Source organism: Octopus bimaculoides, chromosome 21 (assembly GCF_046866305.1).
Source record: "Octopus bimaculoides isolate indiv1 chromosome 21, ASM4686630v1, whole genome shotgun sequence".
Lineage (NCBI taxonomy): Eukaryota > Metazoa > Mollusca > Cephalopoda > Octopoda > Octopodidae > Octopus > Octopus bimaculoides.
In genome coordinates this window covers 2,482,295-2,503,472 of record NC_142948.1, presented here as the reverse complement: position 1 = coordinate 2,503,472, position 21,178 = coordinate 2,482,295, and the positions used below count along the sequence as shown (strand labels likewise).

At 39.2% G+C, this 21,178-nt stretch overlaps 1 protein-coding gene across 3 annotated transcripts in view; it reads right to left on the bottom strand.

The window, feature by feature from the left end:
• Window positions 1-21,178, bottom strand: part of LOC106868812 (putative E3 ubiquitin-protein ligase HERC1) — a 98,254-nt gene that overhangs the window by 62,474 nt on the left and 14,602 nt on the right. For all 3 annotated transcript variants that reach the window (XM_089339213.1, XM_089339214.1, XM_089339215.1), the window contains exons 3-21: window positions 20,043-20,141; window positions 18,746-18,946; window positions 17,906-18,137; window positions 16,104-16,183; window positions 14,660-14,756; window positions 14,091-14,234; window positions 13,005-13,132; window positions 11,965-12,109; window positions 11,147-11,318; window positions 9,930-10,064; window positions 9,187-9,352; window positions 7,990-8,115; window positions 7,173-7,355; window positions 6,093-6,251; window positions 4,794-4,923; window positions 3,586-3,780; window positions 2,047-2,238; window positions 1,631-1,810; window positions 147-258 (exon numbers count right to left, since the gene is read on the bottom strand). In XM_089339213.1, the coding sequence (XP_089195339.1) occupies window positions 147-258; window positions 1,631-1,810; window positions 2,047-2,238; window positions 3,586-3,780; window positions 4,794-4,923; window positions 6,093-6,251; window positions 7,173-7,355; window positions 7,990-8,115; window positions 9,187-9,352; window positions 9,930-10,064; window positions 11,147-11,318; window positions 11,965-12,109; window positions 13,005-13,132; window positions 14,091-14,234; window positions 14,660-14,756; window positions 16,104-16,183; window positions 17,906-18,137; window positions 18,746-18,946; window positions 20,043-20,141 (2,876 nt within the window). The remainder of the gene's footprint in view (window positions 1-146; window positions 259-1,630; window positions 1,811-2,046; window positions 2,239-3,585; window positions 3,781-4,793; window positions 4,924-6,092; window positions 6,252-7,172; window positions 7,356-7,989; window positions 8,116-9,186; window positions 9,353-9,929; window positions 10,065-11,146; window positions 11,319-11,964; window positions 12,110-13,004; window positions 13,133-14,090; window positions 14,235-14,659; window positions 14,757-16,103; window positions 16,184-17,905; window positions 18,138-18,745; window positions 18,947-20,042; window positions 20,142-21,178) is intronic.

Genomic DNA, 21,178 nt, shown 5'->3' with positions numbered 1-21,178 from the left:
GGTGACCTGTGACTAGGAAATGGATTGCCTTTTAGTCATAAAGTTACAGGATCAAGTCTAATCCAGGGTGAAGCAACAATAGATACAATACTTATAATTAAAACTCAAAAAAATAATATAAAATAAAATAACTCGAAATCACTTACCTTTCTGTGGATTGGGAAAAGGAGAGGAGGTCACAGTGTTTCAGTAACGCTGCCAGCAAGAACCTGGACACTGTATCTAGGGAGACATCTTTCATTTCACATGTATCCCAATCTGAAGAAGACAACATACCAAATTAACCCTTTTGATCTCAACTTCTCTGAGACCACCCCCACCCCTGTTTCTATGACACAAACTCCCTACTTAAAACTGATCTAAATTAACACCCTGAATCAAAATTTCACATTTATTTATGTTCTAAATATTAGCTTTATGTCACTAAAGTTATTTTACTAAATTCCTTATTTTTTTCAAAATTTACAGAAACAAAATCAGTGCATTTAACAAAAAGGTTTAACATAGTCAGTTGGAATTTCAGGGGGATCTAGCTGCTATATCTGTAGGTTGTTGTGGTTAAGACCTCTCTTATTATTAATGAGGAGACAAATACAGACTGAATCCTTATAACTCTTCTTTCTTCCTCACTATGAGGTTGGACATGTTTAAAAAGTTTAGAAACCATCTTAATTCCTTTGAAATCAACCCAAGACTGCCAATCAATGATACAAAAACTTTCTACTAAATTAAAATTTTCCACCAAAGTTTAAATGTTAATTTACGTTCTAAATACCAACATAATAGTTACTAAGTTCATCATCATCTTTTAATGTCTGTCTTCCATGCTGACTGAGATTGGACAGTTTGCCATGATCGAATGTGTTGGAGGACTGCATCATGCTGCAATGTCTGCCATCAGAAGGTTTCAAGGACTGGATGCCCTTCCTAACACCAACCACTTTTACAGAATGGACTGGGTGCCATTTTTGTGGCTATTTTACTAAGTTCTTTGTTGTTTTCCAAATTCATTGAAACAAAAGCAGTTTATTTCCACAAAAACGCAGTAATTAAAGAATTACGATGAACAAAAATAAGGCAGGTTTTCTTTGTTCCCTCAAAACATGGAACAATTATAAATAATTTCACTTTCAAAACCCCCTTAAACCAGTTTTTAAAAATCTTTTAGTCAGGAGACAGGGGTGAGCCTGTGACCTTTAACAGGGTCCTTGATACTGCCAAGAGGCAGGCAAGGGCAGATGGGGCCTGGCCTGAATGATTACAAGGGTAACTGTACATCAAGGGGCTGGGTCATCCCTGTGGAATTCTCACCCTGGAAGATGGATAGGGTGTAGTGGTGAAGTTAGAATGTCTTTTAGTACAAGGTCTGATCAATCAGAAATTACCTGGGGTTAAACAATAACGAACACCAATAACACCACCACCACCACCACCCGAATCACCATCATCACCATCATCACCATCATCATCACAACTGTCGTCATCCTTAGCACCATTATTACCACTGCCTCCAACACCAGCACAGCTAGCAGCATCATCACCAGTATCACCACTCCAACTATCATCACCACCCCTTACCTCCCTCCATAATATATTTCCATTTCCCATGTTAAAAAAAGGGTTCACTCACCTTTTTTCTCAGCATACTCAAACATCATCTGTTGTACATGTTGCACCGGTTCCTTTGGAATGCCAAGACCAAGTTCCAGAAGGAATATGGTATCGGCATCGAAGTTGAGATCCTCGGGAATGTTTGCTTCAGAGGGTTTCGACGACAGAATCGAACACATACTGTCATGGATGATCAAATCTAAAGGAAAGGAGAAGGAGAATGCTGATTAAACATTTTCAGACTGTGATTAATTAATGAAGGGGTTAATTGTATGGCTTAATGGAAGCTTGTTAGTAAGGGACTAAACTAGAGAGAGAGAGAATTAAGTGCCCCAGTATGACCATAGTCCAACAACTGAAACCAGAATAGATAAAAAAAATAAGAAAGAGGCAAAGATTAAATCAAACAGAAAAGAAGAGGAAGAAGCACATTACCTAATTCAGAAGCTTGTCTTTCAAGGCCATTGCTGAACAAACGACTGTCAAGCCACGTCGTATTGACTTTCTCTGAACTGGACAAAGGAGGACCAAGTAATAGAGCATGTAATGACCGACCAACCAAGAGTGAACATGACCTTTCTAGGTCAAGTAACCATGACCACTGCGATACAGCTGGACACTGAGAATCTGGCCAAGAGAAATTCATTTCAATTATTATTAAATATACACATCAATTTGTCAAATGGTTTGCTTTAAGTCTGTTTACTTTTTATTGTTCTGAGGACAATAAACAAATGTACCAATAAAATACGGGTATATAGATTTAATATTCCTATAAAACATCTGAGATGTTAATGGAATTATAATAGAAGCTTAAGACTAGTTTTACCTTTCATCTTTCTGGGGTTCACAAAGTACCAGTGATATACTGAGGTAGAATTGTTATTCCTATAAAGTATCTTAAATGTGAGTGGAATTATAATTGAAGACTAACTTGTTTCTCGTTTTAACCTTTAAGTATTCAGATCACTGTCAAATGTAATCCTTATTTAGAAAAACATTGTTTTGAACTAATCCTGCATTATCTCATGTGATTGCATATTTTTGGAATGACATTGTAGGGTAGGTGTGAAAGGCCAGACCTGGCAGTTATGAACATAAATAGGTAGAATATTTAAGCTGGATATGGTTGGTTTCAATGCTAAAGGGTTAAAACAGTCAGGTGTGATTTGAGGGAGATTTGTCTGTTATTTCTAGCAGTTTCACTCACTGGTTTGTTGTCACCTCTTTCTCTTGATTTATGAATGGTGGTGGTGGTGGTGGTGGAGGTGGTGAAACAATACATTAAATAGCATAGTGGCAGATGGGATGGTCATGGCTGGATCACAAACCCTCATACCAATAGCCGGCCACAGTCTGTAACTGAGATATTTAACCCTCTAAGACCTGGGCCCCTGTGTCTAACTTTACCCTCCATCTGGGCTATTGAGCGAAAAAAAATAGTTACATATATAACTCAAGAGTAACAACAAACCAGGCAAAGCAATGGACAGAAGCATTGACAAGAATCACAGAAAAAAAACAAAAAAACAGAGAATAACAATGGGCCTGTCTCTCGGCTACCGATTTGTTCACCGGAATTGCTATATTCCTCATCACTTTCACCCATTTGATTGTTTGAATCACTCTCATTGCCTGCATAAGGGTAAACTCTTCACCCAAAGAATAAATATAACCAATAATTTCCTCAACTGTAAGGAGTCTAGGCCTTGCTCGTTAACCAGGTGAAGTGCTGGTTTCATCACATGCTCGTTCCATTGCAAAAACAAAAGTAAACAACAGCTATGGGGAACACCATTAACAATGAGTCATAAAAACACTTGGCTACAAAGCTGCAATGTGATCAGTTGTCTATTTTCTATATTCATCTTTTTCTATGCCTGTTGTTCATCACCATTTTACTGGGAATCCAGCAGAAGATGACATTTTAGCTATTCCCATTATAACAGGGATGTGGCAAAAAGAGGAACTCACCAGGTAGATCTGAGAGGTGGGGGTATTCTTCAATAATTTGGTAAGCTAAGAGGTTACGGTTGATTTTATCAAGGCATGGCAGGAAGTTGAGTAGATCATGCAACAATGGGGTGAGTGCTGAATGCTGAGGAAGTAACAACAGAGCGTAGATGACATGGACCAACATGGCGCCGGCAGGGGAATCAAACAGGATTTCTGCAAACAAAAGAAAAAAAAAAGACATAGGAAAATTAGAGTTGATTCAAATGAGAGGAAAGAATTTAAGAAATTTTTCATGTAGTTTTGTTTGCAAAATTTTTGACTTGTGGTTTTGTTATAATTGAATGAGGTAACATCTTCTACATGTTTCACTCAAATGTAGCACTGCATTTTTCACATGTAGCACCACACATATACATGCATCACAATGGTCTACTTTCTGGACACAGAAACAGATTGATTACAAGGAAACGAAATTCTTTAAAATTTTTATTTAACAAATAAAATGGAGAAGGAAGTAGAGGGGGCAGGGGAGAGGGAGAAAAATGGAGGACAAAGGGAGGTGCAGGAAGGGAGGGGGGTAGAGAAAGAAAGGGAGTATCTTTGATCTTTGATCAGAACAAGACTGATCTGGAGTTAAACAACAACAATGACAATAACAATGTAGTCCTAGATACATTGTAGCATCTAAATAATCATTTTTATTATAGGCAAAAGGCCTGAAATTTTTGGGGAAAGGTGAAAGTTGATTACATCAACCCCAGTATCTGACTGGTACTTATTTTATTGACCCCAGAAAGGACAAAAGGCAAAGTCAACCTCGGTCGAATTTGAACTCAGAACATAACGATGAACAAAATACCACATTTTGCCCAACATGCTAACGATTCTGTAGGGATGGCTAAAACTAGGATCCCTTTGATCACAGGTCCACAGAATCAGAGCTGACCTGGGGTTAAAAAAACAACAATAACAACGAGGGATATATTAGATAATGTAGTCTTAGATACATTGTGTATAAGAGGGGATGGCCAAAACTGGAACATCTTCGATTTGCTGGATCAACTGACCAGCATCTAAGAGTGACATATAATGCATTCATAGATGCATTATGTTTAAATAAAAGATAGGATGATCACAAGGGAAGCATCTTGCATTATAGGTCTACGAGACCAGGCTTGGCCTGGGGTTAAAGAATAACAACAACAAAAACAGGAAAACTGATTTACCTCCAACTTTCTTCAAAAGTGATGCGTTATCTTGTATATCTGCTATCATGTGGGAACAGCAGGTGATAATTTCTCCAGATAGTGGCAACATGAGAGACAAATGACGATGGAGCACTGAGCTGGCACTGGACTGGAAATAGAAGGGGAAAGGCTTCGAGTTCTATGGTTCTGGAAGGATTTCCACAAGATCAAGAATTGGGGACAAGAGAGAAGAGTATTTCAATTCAAATAAGTTCAATGATGTCATAGCAATAGGAATGGCTGTGAGGTTAGAGAGTTTGCTTCTCAACCATGTGGTTTTGGGTTCAGTCCCACTGCATGGCACCTTGAGCCAGGTTGTTTTCTACTATAGTCTTGGACTGAACAAAGCTTTGTGAGTGATTTTGGTAGATGGAAACCTAGAGAAGCCTGTCATATATGTGTGTGTGTGTGTGTGTGTGTGTGTGTGTGTATCCTTCTTTTGACATCATGTAATGGTTGTAAATAAGCATCCCCATCATACAAGTGAGGTAGTTCATTTCAATCTTCCACAGAAAACATGTCTGACCATGGGGACATATTATCTTGCTTGGAGAGAGGCAAAGATTGGTGACAGCAGGAGCATATAACCCCAGAAAATCTACCTCAATGACCCAAGCAAGTACGGAAAAGTGGACAGTGAAACAATGCTGAGGATGATGATGTATTTAATACCACATGTAAAAAGAGAAAAATTCTTAATTTATTGAAATTTATCGGAGAAAGCACACAAGAACCTAGCGGTAACTTTTAGCGATTCTCAAAGATGGGGGAGATAATTTAATGAGGTGACAATTTTTCAAAGTTAATTTCCATAGAGGAGGGAAAAGACTAATTGTTGTTCGAAGGCAAGGGGCAGAACAATGAGCATGTTTCGTCCTGTTAAAATCTCATCAGCACAATATAGTCTAACCAAACCATCTGGATCTATTGACACAGGATCTTTTTTTGTTACAAGTACTAAGAAAGGTTACAAAGACCTGAGTCACCATTGAGATAATATTTCATCTTTAAAATATAATATTTATATTTCAAATCGACAAAAGTTGTTCAGTCAAGCTTTAGCTAGAAGACAACAGCAAAATAAATTAGGATATGTTATGTGATTGTAAAGAGGGGAATTACTCAAGGTTTTAAAACAACAAGTTTTATATCATAGAATAAAACTATGGAAAGTGTGAGCTTAAAAATGAACATTCTTCAGACAAGAAACTTTGTGTCGTGAAATAAAAGAAAAAATGTTTAATCTCAACAAAATAGTGATTCGCAAGGTTTACATACCATGTCATTATTTTCTGAATTGTTGCGACAATAAGCTAGCAAATGTTTGTGCAAGGATGACAATAAGCTGTGCAGATGGCGTGGAGGGGAGCTGTTATCGACACACAGCAGTTGTAAAGCTTTATCACTGTTCTTCTTAATTTCATTCAAAGCTTGTACCTGCACAAAAAAAAAAGGAAACATTGAAAATCCATCACTCAAATATTTACAGCAAAAAACATTCCAAATCAACAATAAAGACTTATTTCAAACACAGGCAGAGGAGAGCCAGTGGTTTTGAGAGGAAGGAGAGATCACCAATGAAGTTGGGTCCGGTACGTAGTGGGTCCTTGTTTCATTGACAGGAGAAGAATGAAAGGGAATGAGAACCTTGGTGGGAACCAAGATCACAGACATTGCTGCACTGGAAAAGATGGAGAATTACAAGCCACTAAAAGAAGGGATTGCATGAATATGGGAAATGGAGAAAATAACTGTCACCCTATCAGTTGTAGGGCCACTGGGAGCATTAACAACCAGGTCTGAAAAATTGGGATTGACATGAGGGTTAGAACATGCTGAGAATTACACATGGTAAATAGCATTTGGTCTTTTTAGTAGTGCAAGCCCACTTCTTGCAAAAGGTTGCCCATGCTTGGTTTTAAAACAACTTTGCATTTAGGACCTGAAGTGATTTTTTTTGGGAGGAAAAAAAGTATTTCTTTTATGTTTCCAAATACGATATTCTATAAATGAAAAACAGAAGGGAAATTAATGCTGATTGGGATGGAATGGGATGGGATGGGATGGAATGGAATGTGTGTGTGTGAGAGAGAGAGAGAGAGAGGAGAGAGAGAGAGAGAGAGGAGAGAGAGAGAGAGAGAGAGGAGAGAGAGAGAGAGAGAGAGAGAGAGAGAGAGAGAGAGAGAGAGAGAGAGAGAGAGAGAGAGAGAGAGAGAGAGAGAGAGAGAGGAGAGAGAGGAGAGAGAGAGAGAGAGAGAGAGAGAGAGAGAGAGAGAGAGAGAGAGAGAGAGAGAGAGAGAGAGAGAGAGAGAGAGAGAAAATAAAAGGTTGTAGAAATGGATTTTTAAAATGTCGTACCGTATGGAAAGTGAGAGTCCTTAACACGGTTTTCATTAACACTTCTGCTAGTTCAACATCCATTGTGTTGTCATAATCTGGACTGGCAGAAACGGTAGAATCGAAAGGCTCAGCAAATCCAAGAAGGGATGCAATGTGAGAATTGTCTTGGAGACTAGCAAGAATGATGTCAAGTTGCATACGCTGAAAATAAACAAAAATGTATATGTGTCATCATCATCATCATCGTCGTTTAACGTCTGCTTTCCATGCTAGCATGGGTTGGACGATTTGACTGAGGACTGGTGAAACCAGATGGCTACACCAGGCTCCAATCTGATTTGGCAGAGTTTCTACAGCTGGATGCCCTTCCTAACGTGAGCTGTAGAAACTCTGCCAAATCAGATTGGAGCCTGGTGTAGCCATTGTAAAAATATATGTATACGTATATATGCATAATATACATGTAGATATATATGTACATGTTTATACATGTGTGTTTATATGTATATATGTGTGTGTGTGTGTGTGTGTACACATACACACAGGGTGTCCCAAAAATTACTAAGAGAGGTTTGGCAAATTTATTAACTTCTAATAAGAAATATACTCTGAATAATTAGCATGTGAAAACATTTAGCTAATTGGTGACTTTCAAGACATCCTACAATTATATCTAAAAGTCGATGTATGTATGGATGCATGTGTGAATGTGTACCAGAGAAATATGCAACACATCCATAACTTCATTTGCAATAGAAATATACAATAGTGCAGGAATACACGATAATATAGAAATATGTGACAATGCAGTTAATGTGCGATAATATAGTAATACCTGGCCTCTAGATAGTGTGTCCCATCTATCACTGCCTTGTGGAAGCAGGGAATGAAGCAGTTCCATCCTCTCCTTTAATGGTGGTAACAATAATGGTGCTCCAATTGATAAAGTCTCTATCACAGCCTGAAATGAAGAACACAGATGGAAATTTGTAAAATGGTGAAACAGCCTCGCCCGCCCGCCCACCCACCTGCCTAGGGTGTGTATATAACATTATTTATATTTCTCAACATTTCTCTATAGTGTATATCATTTATATTTTGATTCAGTCTTTTAACTGTGGCCATGCTGGGGCACTGCCTTGAAGGGTTTTAACAGAAACAGATTGACCCCCAGTACTTAGTTTTAAAACTGGTCCTTATCCTAACAGTTCTCCTTTTGCTGAACTGCTAGGTTACAGGATAGTAAACAAACCAATATTGGTTGTCAAGCGAAGGTGGGAAACCAAACACAAAGTCTCATACACACACACACACACACACACACACACACACACACACACACACACAAGTATACAATGGGTTTCTTTCAGTTTCCATCAACCAAATCCACTCACAAGGCTTGTCAGCCCAGGGCTATAGTAAAAGACACATGTATATCTCTTCAGCGACACTTCGTTTTCAAGTGTGTTCTTGCTGCTGAGAAGGGAACTTTAACTACACACAACTTCAAAGGTACAAAGTGAGTTGTTGACAGCAGGAACAACGACACTCATAGTCAGTGTTGCTGTGTACACATTTAATTTTTTGACCCCTAGTCAACGACAACACTTGTAGTCAGAAAGCACAAAGGTAAATACAGACACACACAGGTACATGTGTGTGTGTGTGTGTATATTTACCAAGTGCAAATAGGCAAGCAAAACAAACAGACAGGTCTTTGTTGAATAAATATGTTCTGCACTATACTTGCTCCATCCCAGTTGCAAAGACAATCCCTCGTCACTTTCACCATCATGGATGCCACGAAGCAGTGATTGTCTCATTGAAAGCTTGCGACCAGGGTTGAAACAATTGTTTACCAAATGCAAAGTAAAATAAAATAAATGGAGGTGGACTCCTCTGACCCATGCTGTCAGGGTTTTAGTTTGCATATCATGAATGCATAACACTGTGACAGTCATCTTCGAAGACATGTGCAAAGAAGGAAGGTTAGCGTTGGTTAGAATTAATAAATACAGCACCCGATACACACCTGTTGCACCGATGGGGGTGTGTCGATATCTAGCAGTCGAAAGAGCAGATTACGGAATGGTCGAGAATGATCTCCAAGTATTCCCTTTGAGACTCCACTAGCTTGAGCAAGGGACAGATGAGTCCCCAGAATATTCAGACACAACTGAATGAAATGACAATGATCTCTGGAAAAGGGAAACAAAAAAAAATAACATTTAACTTTCCTCAAAATAAGTTCTACAAAATAAGTTCTACATAAAAGCACTTGCTGTAGTTCAGTCCTGGATCAGCAATAATATATATATATATATAATAATATTTTACAAGCTTAAAGTTTATAAGCGATCACGGGGCATTGACTAAGGTAGCCCTCAGTCAATGCACGGTAACTGCTTATAAACTTTAAGCATGGTGATCACTTATAAGCTTTAAGCTTGTAAAATATTATTATTATTATTTACAGATTTGTAAAATCAACACTGCTTACCAAAAATCATATATGTATCAATAAATAACAATAGATGGATAATGTGTCAATCCACTACAGCTGTTTCCAATGAATCTTTAATTAATTAATCGTATTTTGGGTTGGCAACTAAGTTGACCTTGGCGGAATTTGAACTCAGAACGTAACGACTGGTGAAATATCACTAAGCAATTTGCCCGATGTGCTAACGATTCTGCCAGTTCGCTGCCTTTGTGAGTAATAATAATAATAATAATAATGAGAAGTAGAGAGAAAGAGTAAAGAGAGGTACTTACTGTTTGGTGTTGAAAGGCAGTGGTGGTGCAGACCCGTTGACATCATCACAATAGTGTTCAAGAAACGTATGCAGTAAGAGAAAGGTGGATTCTTGTAAGTCGACACAGAATGGCCGATTCCATGCAATAACATTCCTGGACAAAATAGAAATAATAATAAAAATATATAAACAACAACAACAATAATAATAATAATGATAATGATTTCAAATTTTGGCATAAGGCAATTTGGGGCAGGGGAAGAGCCGATGACAGTATTCAAAGGATGAAGAAGAAGAAGACGACGACAACAATAATGATATATTTTTCTCTTTCATTTGTTTCAGTCACTGGACTGTGGCCATGCTGGAGCACTGCTTTGAAGGGGTTTAAATGAATAAAGCAACTTTAATACTTATTATTTTTCATTCATTCTATTGGTCTCTTTTGAGGAAATATTAAGTTATGGGGACATAAACAAACCGACAGCAGTTGTCAAGTAGCATTAAGAAATGGTAATGAGTGCATATATTGGCTATGAGAAATAGTCTAATATTGGGGTATATAAACCCATTTTTACCATTGTGGGTTTATATGCCCCAATATCCAACTATATTCTATAGTCAATATCACGTGATCACGTGACCAACCATTAGATGCTGTTATACATGGCTGGTCACAATGTGCTTTGATATTGTTTTAGCCATCGAAAGACGCCACCCTGCTGGTGAGGCAGCAGGCCTACATTGGATGGGGGGGGGAGTGAAGCAACGTGAAATGAAGTGTTTTGCTCAAGAACACAATGTGCTGCCCTGTCTGGGAATTGAACATGTGATCTATATATAATATATATGAGGGGATTCTTTCAGCTTCCATCTACCAAGTCCACTCACAAAGACTGAACCCAGAACCATGTGGTTGGAAAACAAGCTTCTTACCACACAGCCACACCTGTGCCTATAGTCAATGTACACAGTGAAAACTCATAATTATATTTACAAAAAACAGTACACACACGCATACACATACATGCGGGCACATACACATACACAACAGGCTTCTTTCAGCTTCTGTCAACCAAAACCTTACACGAGGCTTTGATCAGCCTGGGGCTATACTAAAAAAACACTTGGGCAAGGTGCCATGCAGAGGGACTGAACCAACAATAATGTGGTTGGGAAGTAAACTATTTATCTCGGCCACACCTGCACCTACACACACATACACATACACATTACCTGTCGGTGGGTAGAGCTGTCCATGCTATACTGTGTGATGTTCCTGCTGATATCTGGTGAATACTAACTCCATCCAACCCGATAACTTTCTTTGGCTTAGAGATGGGGCTGTGAGCGTGTCCTTGGCCACACTGACCCATTGTGTTGTTGCCCCAGGCATACACCTCGTTCTCTGAATGAAAGGAAAAAAAAAGAGGAAAACAAATAAAAACATAAAAACCAGATTAAAGGCCTGAAATTAAGGGGGAAAGGGGTAGTCAATCACATCGACCCCAGTGTGCAACTGGTGTTTATTTTATCGACCCTGAAAGGGTGAAAGGCAAAGTTGACAATGGTGGAATTTGAACTTAGAATGTAACGAGTCAGAAGAAATACTGCAATGCATTTTTTCTCACACTTTAACAAGTCTGCCAACTTCCCACCTTAATGATAATAATAATAATCCTTTCTATTATAAGCACAAGGCCTGAAATTTGGGGGAGGGGATAGTCGATTACATCAACCCCAGTACTCAGCTGGTACTTATGTTATTGAGCCCCAAAAGAATGAAAGGCAAAGTTTACCTCAGCAGGATTTGAACTCAGAACATAAAGAAGTGGGCTGGGCAGAGACTGGAGTTGAGTAGAGGTGAAGTTGGGTAGCAATGAATTTGCATATAGGAAAGGTGGGTAGAAGTAGGGCTTGGTGAAAGTGGTACCCAAACAGCAAGCTATGAGGAGTGAAGGTCACTGAGTGAATGCAGGGACGAAATGAAGCTGTGTTCCCTAAAGGTTTCTTAAGAAAGCAAAAATCGATTATCGATGAGAGTCGAAACTAACCGTGTGTGAGAGCCAAACAATGCGTATCACCACAAGCTATATCAGCAATGCAGGTACTCTGGAACTCTTCTATCTGGCGAGGCCGCAGTGCAGTGTACTCAGGGGAGCCACACCCTAAACATGAACCGCACCCCCACGCATACACCTGGAAAAGAAAAGCACAAGATGGTCGATAATTAGAGAGAACGGAGTAGAGTTTTACAAGTCAACAAGGCAGCCACTGTGTAGCTAGTCCATTCACTAGAAACAACAGTCAAATATTTACTAATTCTATCAAATTTCATTGCAGAATGAAGGGGAGTGTCCATAATCTTTTTCAGGTTGTCTCAAACTGGTGGAAGGGAGAGGAGGTAGGGAAGGGGATGATGAAACCCTGATCAATGGGTTTCTGTTGTATGAGGCACCACACCAAGTTAGGGAGTCATCTATCAACAGACTGGAAACAATCGTCTTCAATGTCAGTCTTCCATACTGGTGATGATGGTGCAAGAGGATTCTATGAGCCAGAGAATTGCATTAAACTCCAATGTCTGCTTTGGCATGGTTTCTTCAGCCTGATGCGCTTCCTAATGCCAACCACTTTATAAAATGTGCTGGGTACTCCTTTGCATGGCACCAGCACTAGTGAGGTCAACAAGTTACTTGTAAGACAAAAAAAAAGACCCCCTCATCTGAGTAAGGGTGTAGTAGAGAGGGAGGTAGCTTTGTGCCAAGTGTTGAGGGGCTAAAGTATGACTGACAGTTGGGAGCAGATATCATCATCACCATCATCAACAATGTCCGTTTTCCGTGCTGGAATGAGTTGGACGGTTTGAAAGAAGCTGGCCAGCTGGGAGCTGTCCAGACCCCAGGTGTCTGTTGTGGCAGGGTTTCTACAGCTGGATGCCCTTCCTAATGCCAACCACTTAACAGAGTGATGCTGGGTGCCATTTATGTGCCACCAGCATGGGTGCGTTTACACCTGTTGCTAAAACTGTGGATGAACTTCAGGTAAAGACAGAGTAGATTTAATTAAAGGTAATTATTAAAGACACCCTCACCTGTCCAGAAGATGTCAATGCTAACGAAGACTGCGTCCCACAAACGACTTTCCGGATGTAAAACTCGGTGAAAGTTTCAATGATTTTTGGCTTATAGAGGCGATTGGTGTCTCCATGTCCCAACTTTCCTACAAACAGAGAAACAGACAGGGATGTAGGGGGCAGCAGATTAGTCATGTGTAGCGTTTGTGTGTGTGCATTCATGCATGTGTATGTGTGTATATGTATGCATGTGTATGTGTGCATGTGTGTGTGCATGTGTGCGTGCATATGTGTGTGAGTGTGCATGTGTGAATATGCATGCGATCTAGGTTAGAAACTGACTCTTTCTCTATTGGAAAGAAAACTTGAAATAAAACTGAACAATGATATACATACAGGGTGTGATGGGTAAATTGTCACCATTTTATATTTTTAATTTCGCGCATGCATATTGTTTCTGATTTTGTTGACTACACAGTATTGTAGAGTCAGTTGGGCACCATCTGTGAGGAAAACAATTCTATGACACAATTCACTCTGCCAGAAATTTGGAAACGACATGCTGTGTTGCTTAGTATTCGCACTGGAAGCTCCAATATGAACATTTCAGAGTGTTTGGGTGTCAATCTGAGGACAGTGTGATCTAAGGACATGTACCTGCTTTCCATGCTGGCATGGGTTGGACAGTTTAACTGAGAGCTGGCAAGCCAGAAGGCTGCACCAGGCTCCAATTGAATAAATTTACTCTTTAATATTTCATTTTTATGTAATTTAAAAAAATATATCTGTTAAAATGAGATGCCAGTGTTATTTTCATTTTTGCGTAATTGAAACAACAGTTTATTCACCGCACCCTGTGTGTATATATATATATATATCAGGTGGTGTGTATAAAAACTACAATGTTGAGACACAGAGACACATTTAGAGATGCAGTGTCTCCTATTAGTCCACACTCTGCCAACATGAAGCAATACACACACATCCACACTCTCTCTCTCTCTCTCTCTCTCTCTCTCTCTCTGTTTTACACACACACACACACCCACTCTCTTTCTTCTTTCCTCTCTTTCATTTCTTTTGCAAAAATTTCAACAGACTAACCATTATCTCCGCCGCCAAACGACCAAACTGTTTTACCATCTTGTGACACAGCAATGGTGTGTGAACTGCCACAGGCTACCTGGCCGACTCCAGAAACATCTTTGATGCATGTTGGTACGTTCTTACTGTTGCTGTCACCATGTCCTATAACATAAATGAATGAATAAAATATAAACGAAGGGTCAAACAGACAGACAGACAGACAGTGAAATAGACAGACAGACAGGAAGAAAAATAACTTGCTAGCTCAACCAGACAGATAGGGAAATATACATATATTTCATTATATGTATATGGAGAAACAACTTGATAGACAGACACAGATAAAAAAAACACCATCAGCCAGCTAGATAGTCAGACAGAAGACTAGCTACAAATATAGGCAAATAGACAGAAAAATAGCTAGAGAGATAGACAGACAGACAGACAAAAATTAGATAGATGGATAACTATTCAAATACACTGATAGAAAGAAGTGTAGGGAAGAGCAAAGTCTACATGGTCTCTTCATGTAGCTTTCTCTTGCCCTCTTTTTTCCTCTCTCTCCAACATGAAGCTATAACACCTACCCAATCGTCCATAATCTCCGTCACCACAGGTGTACAGTTCTCCATCTTCAGTCACAAAGGCACTATGACGATGACCAGCAGACACACACTTGACCACCTGAAACAATAAAAAGAGATGCAATGAAAGTAGCCGGGGGGGATGTGAGTGGAAGAGGAGGGGGAGGAGAAACACTCATGTTCCAACTAGGAACTTACACCCTCCATGGCATCAACACTCACCTTCAATTCTCCTTGATCCTTCTCAACCTGAACACTCACCCATACTCTTTCTGATTCCTTGTGCTCCTTGCCTTTCATCAACACACAAATGTCTGATTTATTTCTGAACTGTGTGTTTCTATGCCAGACACTGGTCCACTTGTACCAGAAGGCTAACCCTGTCCCGGCTCCTTGATGCTCCACCCACCATCTCTCACATCAGCCACCCATCTCCCTAACTAATCCATATCAGTCCTCACACCACCCACTACCTCCCTCTCAACCCTCGACCTTAACACCCTACATCTCTCATTCACTGCAGTTACCATAGTGTCTATCCTTCCACCTCCCTCACCATCAGACCCCACACTAACCCCTATATCCTATCCTTCTTCTCCAGAGCAATATGCTTCTAGAATCTATCCCAATTTCTATCAACACCACCACCACCACCCCTGTCCCCCCCATACAGTTGCCAAATTTTAAACTATTCAACAAAACACTGTTACTCTCACCTTCCTTCTAAAACACGCAAATAAAATAAACAGCAACAAAAGAAAATAGATACAACTACCCCCTATCCTTACCATTTGACCTAATGACTCTTTTATTCCCACTTCAGCCATACCTAGGGGTCAATATTTTTTTTTCTTTCTTAATGTAAAGACTAAAGCTTCAACACAAAATACATTAACCCTTTGGAGACGGAGCCTCATTTGCAGTTTCAGGGCCAAGAAGACGGAGCCCTTTTCACAAGCCCTACAGAAAGCCTGCATTTATTTAAAAAAAAAAAAAAAAATTATAAAAAATAAAGTAGTTACTTTACATATTATAAAACTATTTATATTCTTGTAGGAAATTGAATAAACTAATACAATCTTCGACATTCGACTTTTTTGCTCATATACATACATATACACACATATATTTATATAAATTCAGAAGGCAAAAAAAAGTTAGCTTAGCTTTGTCGTTGTGTCAAAGAATTGAATTTTTTTCAGTTTCTTTTATGGCATATTTCAGAGAAGAAATAAAGTGTAGAAGATATTGTGAGTGAGAAGAATCCATTGTTTCAAGCCACAAAAGAAAAGAAAGATGTGAAACAACTAAAAATGGGGAACTGAGAGAGAGAGGGGGGGGAGAGGGAGAGAGAGAGAGAGAGAGAGAGAGAGAGGGAGAGAGAGAGGGAGAGAGAGAGGGAGAGAGGGAGAGAGGGAGAGAGAGAGAGAGAGAGAGAATGCCTTACTTTGCCACTCAATGGTCCTTGAATCAGTTTGGGATATTTCTGGGACACTGTGTTTCCATGTCCAAGTTTACCATAGTCGCCTGTCAAAGAAGAAATGGTAGAAACAGGCAGGTATATTACAAGACATTTCTACACCAAAAGCAAGGATGTTTGGAACCAGTGAGGGGCTATCTATATGGACAACTAACTGTGACCCATTAGAAATAGCAGCTAAATCTCACTCAACTTACACCCTACTTTATTTTTTTTAAGACCATATAAGAAAATGCAGTCATAGGCACACTATGTCTGATCCCTGTGAAATGGCTTTTATCAAAGAATAGTTGGATCAGGTCTGACCCGGGGCTAAACAACAACCAAATATTCTATACACAAGTTATACTATACATGCATTATACACTAGATATGCTATATATGATATCGTGGCACTCTGTCGATTATGACGATGAGGGTTCCAGTTGATCCGATCAATGGAACAGCCAGCTCATGAAATTAACATGCAAGTGGCTGAGCACTCCACAGACATGTGTACCCTTAATGTAGTTCTCAGGGAGATTCAGCGTGACACAGAGTGTGACAAGGCTGACCCTTTGAAATACAGGTACAACAGAAACAGGAAGAAAGAGTGAGAGAAAGTTGTGGTGAAAGAGTACAGCTGGGTTAGTCACTACCCCCTGCCGGAGCCTTGTGGAGCTTTAGGTGTTTTCGCTCAATAAACGCTCACAACACCCAGTCTGGGAATCGAAACCGTGATCCTACGACCACGAGTCCACTGCCCTAACCACTGGGCCATTGCACCTCTATATATAATATACTATATACAAGTTATATTATGTATCATACAACACAATTTAACCTAAAACATCTACACATTTGCAGCAATGGATTAATGATTGCCAATTACACCATTCCACATTTTAGGAGGAAACAAAAACCTCAGTGAGTTACCTCCTCCCTTCACAATACCAACCTTAAAAAGTCTATTGATGAATGTGAGTTCAGCATCATTGTCAACAACAATCTGCATTTGATGAAACATATTTCTAAAATCAACCGAACGACTTAAGGTGTCTTAGCATCACTCAGTTATCACGCTGGTTATCTGTTGAAAGGTCTATATAGCTGTGATATGTCCACAGTTATTCTGTATCTCCAGTCTGGAATCCCTATCTTGTCCAGCATAACAATTTCCTGGAAGCTTTCCGGAGATGTGCAACCAGGCAAATGCCCTCAGTCTTCAACGTATCACTTCTCTGACAACGACACACTAGAGTCTCAATGCCTAGCAACTGACTTGGTAGAAGCCCACAAAATTATCCACCATCTTTACAACAACTTTGGCCACTTTTTTGAATACAACATCTCTACCACCCATAGACATGCTTATAAAATCAAATACCAGTGCAGCACCTATGACTTGCAAGGACATTTTTTCATGCTCAGAATGGTTGAAGCAAGGAATAAACTCCCTGCATTGCTTTTTAGCTGTCAGGACAGTGCATCCTTGGAAAATTCCATGCTTGCTGAAATTCACCAATTTTTACTTCTGACAAATGCATCAGCTCAACTACAGTTTTGATATTTAGCAGCTGACTTGGTAGAATCCCGCAAGATCATCCACCATGTTGCCAAAAATGGCCACCTTTTTAAATTAAATATCTCAACCATCCATGGATATGCTTATAAAATCAAAGAACAGCACACTACCCATGACTTACAGGAACATATTTTAATCAAAACAGACCAGTTACATGTACATGTGTGTGTGTGTGTGTGTGTGTAAGGTCAACTAAAAGACTTACCATCTCCCCAACTGAAAACCTGTCCATCTGTTGACATTGCTAAACTGTGACCATCTGATCCTTTGGATGACGAGATCTTTTTAATTTGACATTTCGGGTCAAAGGTCAGCTTCTTTGGGACGGCCTGGTTGCTGGAATCTCCAAGCCCCAAACGTCCATAACTTCCTTTACCACAGGCAGCTACTGATCCTTCATTGTGGACAACAAACGTGCAAAACTGGCCAGCTTCAATCTGAGCAGATAATAATAATAATAATAATAATAATAATAATAATAATAATAATAACAATAACAATAATAATAATAATAATAATAACAATAACAATAATAATAACAATGGTTTCAAATTTTGCCACAAGGGCAGCAGTTTTGGAGGAGGGGATGAGTCGATTACATCGACCCCAGTGTTCAACTGGTACTTATTTTGTCGACCCTGAAAGAGTGAAAGGCAAAGTCGACCTTGGCAGAATTTGAACTCAGAACGTAATTTTGGCAGCATTTGAGAGGAAGAGGAAGACTGATTACACTGCCCCCAGTACTCGACTGGTACTTTATTTTAATGACCCTCAAAAAGGGATGAAAGGAAACACTGACCAGACTGTAATGAGTTGGAACAAACACCACAGGGCATTTTTCCCCGATGATGATGAGGATTGTGATGACAATGATGACTAAGGCATTGACGACCATGATGTGGTGACGATGATGATGGATGATGACGGCAGTGATGATGATGTTAATGATAACATTAGTGAATACGATGATAAAGACAACAACAACAACAAAGATGTTGGCAGCAACACGACTTCTACTACTACTACTACTACTATGATGGCTTACCTGTTGACAATCTCCAAAAGCTGATGTCAATTTCGGCGTGGTCACCTTCTCCTGGCTGCCCTCCCCCAGCTGGTGGCTGCTATTACTGCCCCACACATACACCTCACAGTTGGCACCAAATACAGACGAGTTCCCTTCTGTATTGCGGTTTTCATCGGGACTCATGCACGTACTTGCATAATGCACAGCTAAGTGGTAAACCTGCCGCAGAAATAAACACAGAACAATAATAAATGACAAATAAAAACAACAATAATGATAATAATCCTTTCTGCTATAGGCATGAGGCCTGAAATTTGAGGGGAGGGGGGGGGGGCTTAGTCGATTACATCGACCCCAGTGTTTAACTGGTGCTTATTTTATCGACCCTGAAAGGATGAAAAACAAAGTCGACCTTGGTGGAATTTGAACTCAGAATGTAGTGATGGGCGAAATACCACTAAACATTTCGCCCAGCGTGCTAACAATTCTGCCAGCTTACCACCTTAACGATAATAGTAATAATGATAATTTTTTCTACTCTAGGCACAAGGCCCAAAATTTTTAGGGAGGAGGTGGGTCGATTAGATTGACCACAGTATGCAACTGGTACTTAATTTATCGACCCTGAAAGAATGAAGAGGCAAAGTTGACCTCGGTGGAATTTAAACTCAGAATGTAAAGACAGATGAAATACCGCTAAGCATTTCGCCCAGCAAGTGTAGAGACTATATATATGCATGTGTGTATATATATATATACATACATACATACATATATATATATATATATATATATATATATATATATATATATATATATATATATATACATACACACATGCACATACATATATATATATAAATACATACATACATACATATATATATATATATACACATAGAAGTAAATTTATAAAAAGGTTAAGAGGGATATATAATCCTAGTAGGTACTGTGCTCATTCCTATTGGTTAACAATGCTGGCTAACCTGAGGAGTGTAGATGAATTCCAGTTCGTTAAATTTACTATACTAGGTTCATCCTCACTTTGGTAAATCCAAATGTCCTTATAAAGACTACAAAATGTCTTGATATATACACACACACACACAGCCTCTGGCAAACCATATTGAGCGAGTATAGCAGTATGATCTCATCTGAAGCTCAAATTCACAGCCTACACAACCTACACAGTGGTTGGGTAGGGAGAACATGCTGAGGCTCTCGTCCTGCAGTGAAACGAACATGGGTAATCCACACACACACGCACACACACGTTTTTATACCTTACCACCCACACACCCTTGCATCTACCCACCTGTTCCATCAGGTACATGGCAGCATCATACAAAGAAATCAATCCATTCTCGTCTTTTGTGGGTTTTTTCTTTACAGCAAGGAACTTATCAGCACCACCCTGCAATTACAAAAACAACAACATTGAGACAATTTCATAAGAAATAAGCGTGAAGGATTTCATTTATTTGGGGTAACAGAAATATGTACAAAATCAGGGTATTGACTTCTTAGGACCCAGAGAGAGAACTGCATGGCTTCAAGAGGGACTAGCTGGGGGGAAAGAGCAAGGGGAGTGGGTGTTGACTGTTTGTATCCCATCATTAAATTAATCTCTGAAGTGTCCATAATCCCTTGATAAGCCATAGAAAGAGCAGTATGGGTTTTATACATAGAGTTTAGAAAGGGTTATTTTGATAAAATTGTATTATTTTATCGTTTTCACAAAGATGGGAGATAACAGATGTAAGGCAGGCAGCTCTGAGTCACCAGATTTTGGAAATGCAATGAAGGCCTCCCAAAAGAGATTTTGCAAAGTGAAACAAGGCTACTTTCGGACTTTAAAAAGGAGATTTTGCTACAAATCCAAGGACTCTGCTTCCTGCCCTTCCCCGTCTCTTCTTTTGAGGAAGGAAGCTATCAAATAATAACTTTATTGTTGTTAAGCTGATGTTAGGAACATAAATTATCGTGAAATCTTTGCTGGAAGGTTTTAATTTAGATCATTTTAAAACAGAAAGTCTGCACCAGAGAACCAGAAGCAGTCTCAGACTGGTTGGTATCAAAATGGTAAAGAAATGTGTGAGTTGTCAGGGAACCAAAATGTTTACCATTTTCTGTAAGAAAGCAGAGAAGGATCCACTTAACAACTCCTACTTAACTCTTTACTTACCATATTTCTGATGGAATACTCTGCCTTTGTTTCAATTAATTTTGGAAATAGTGAAGAATTTAGTAAGAGAACTTCATCATTGTGAAGCTGATGTTTTAGAACATAATTTAACATGAAAATTTGATGGAAGGTTTTAATTTGTTCCTACACCAATTATGATTTTAACAAATGATTTTACAAATTAATAATCAAATTAAAACACAACAAACAAGTCTATATCTGGTCACATGACATGCTAGAAATAACAGTCAACACACCTCAAATCA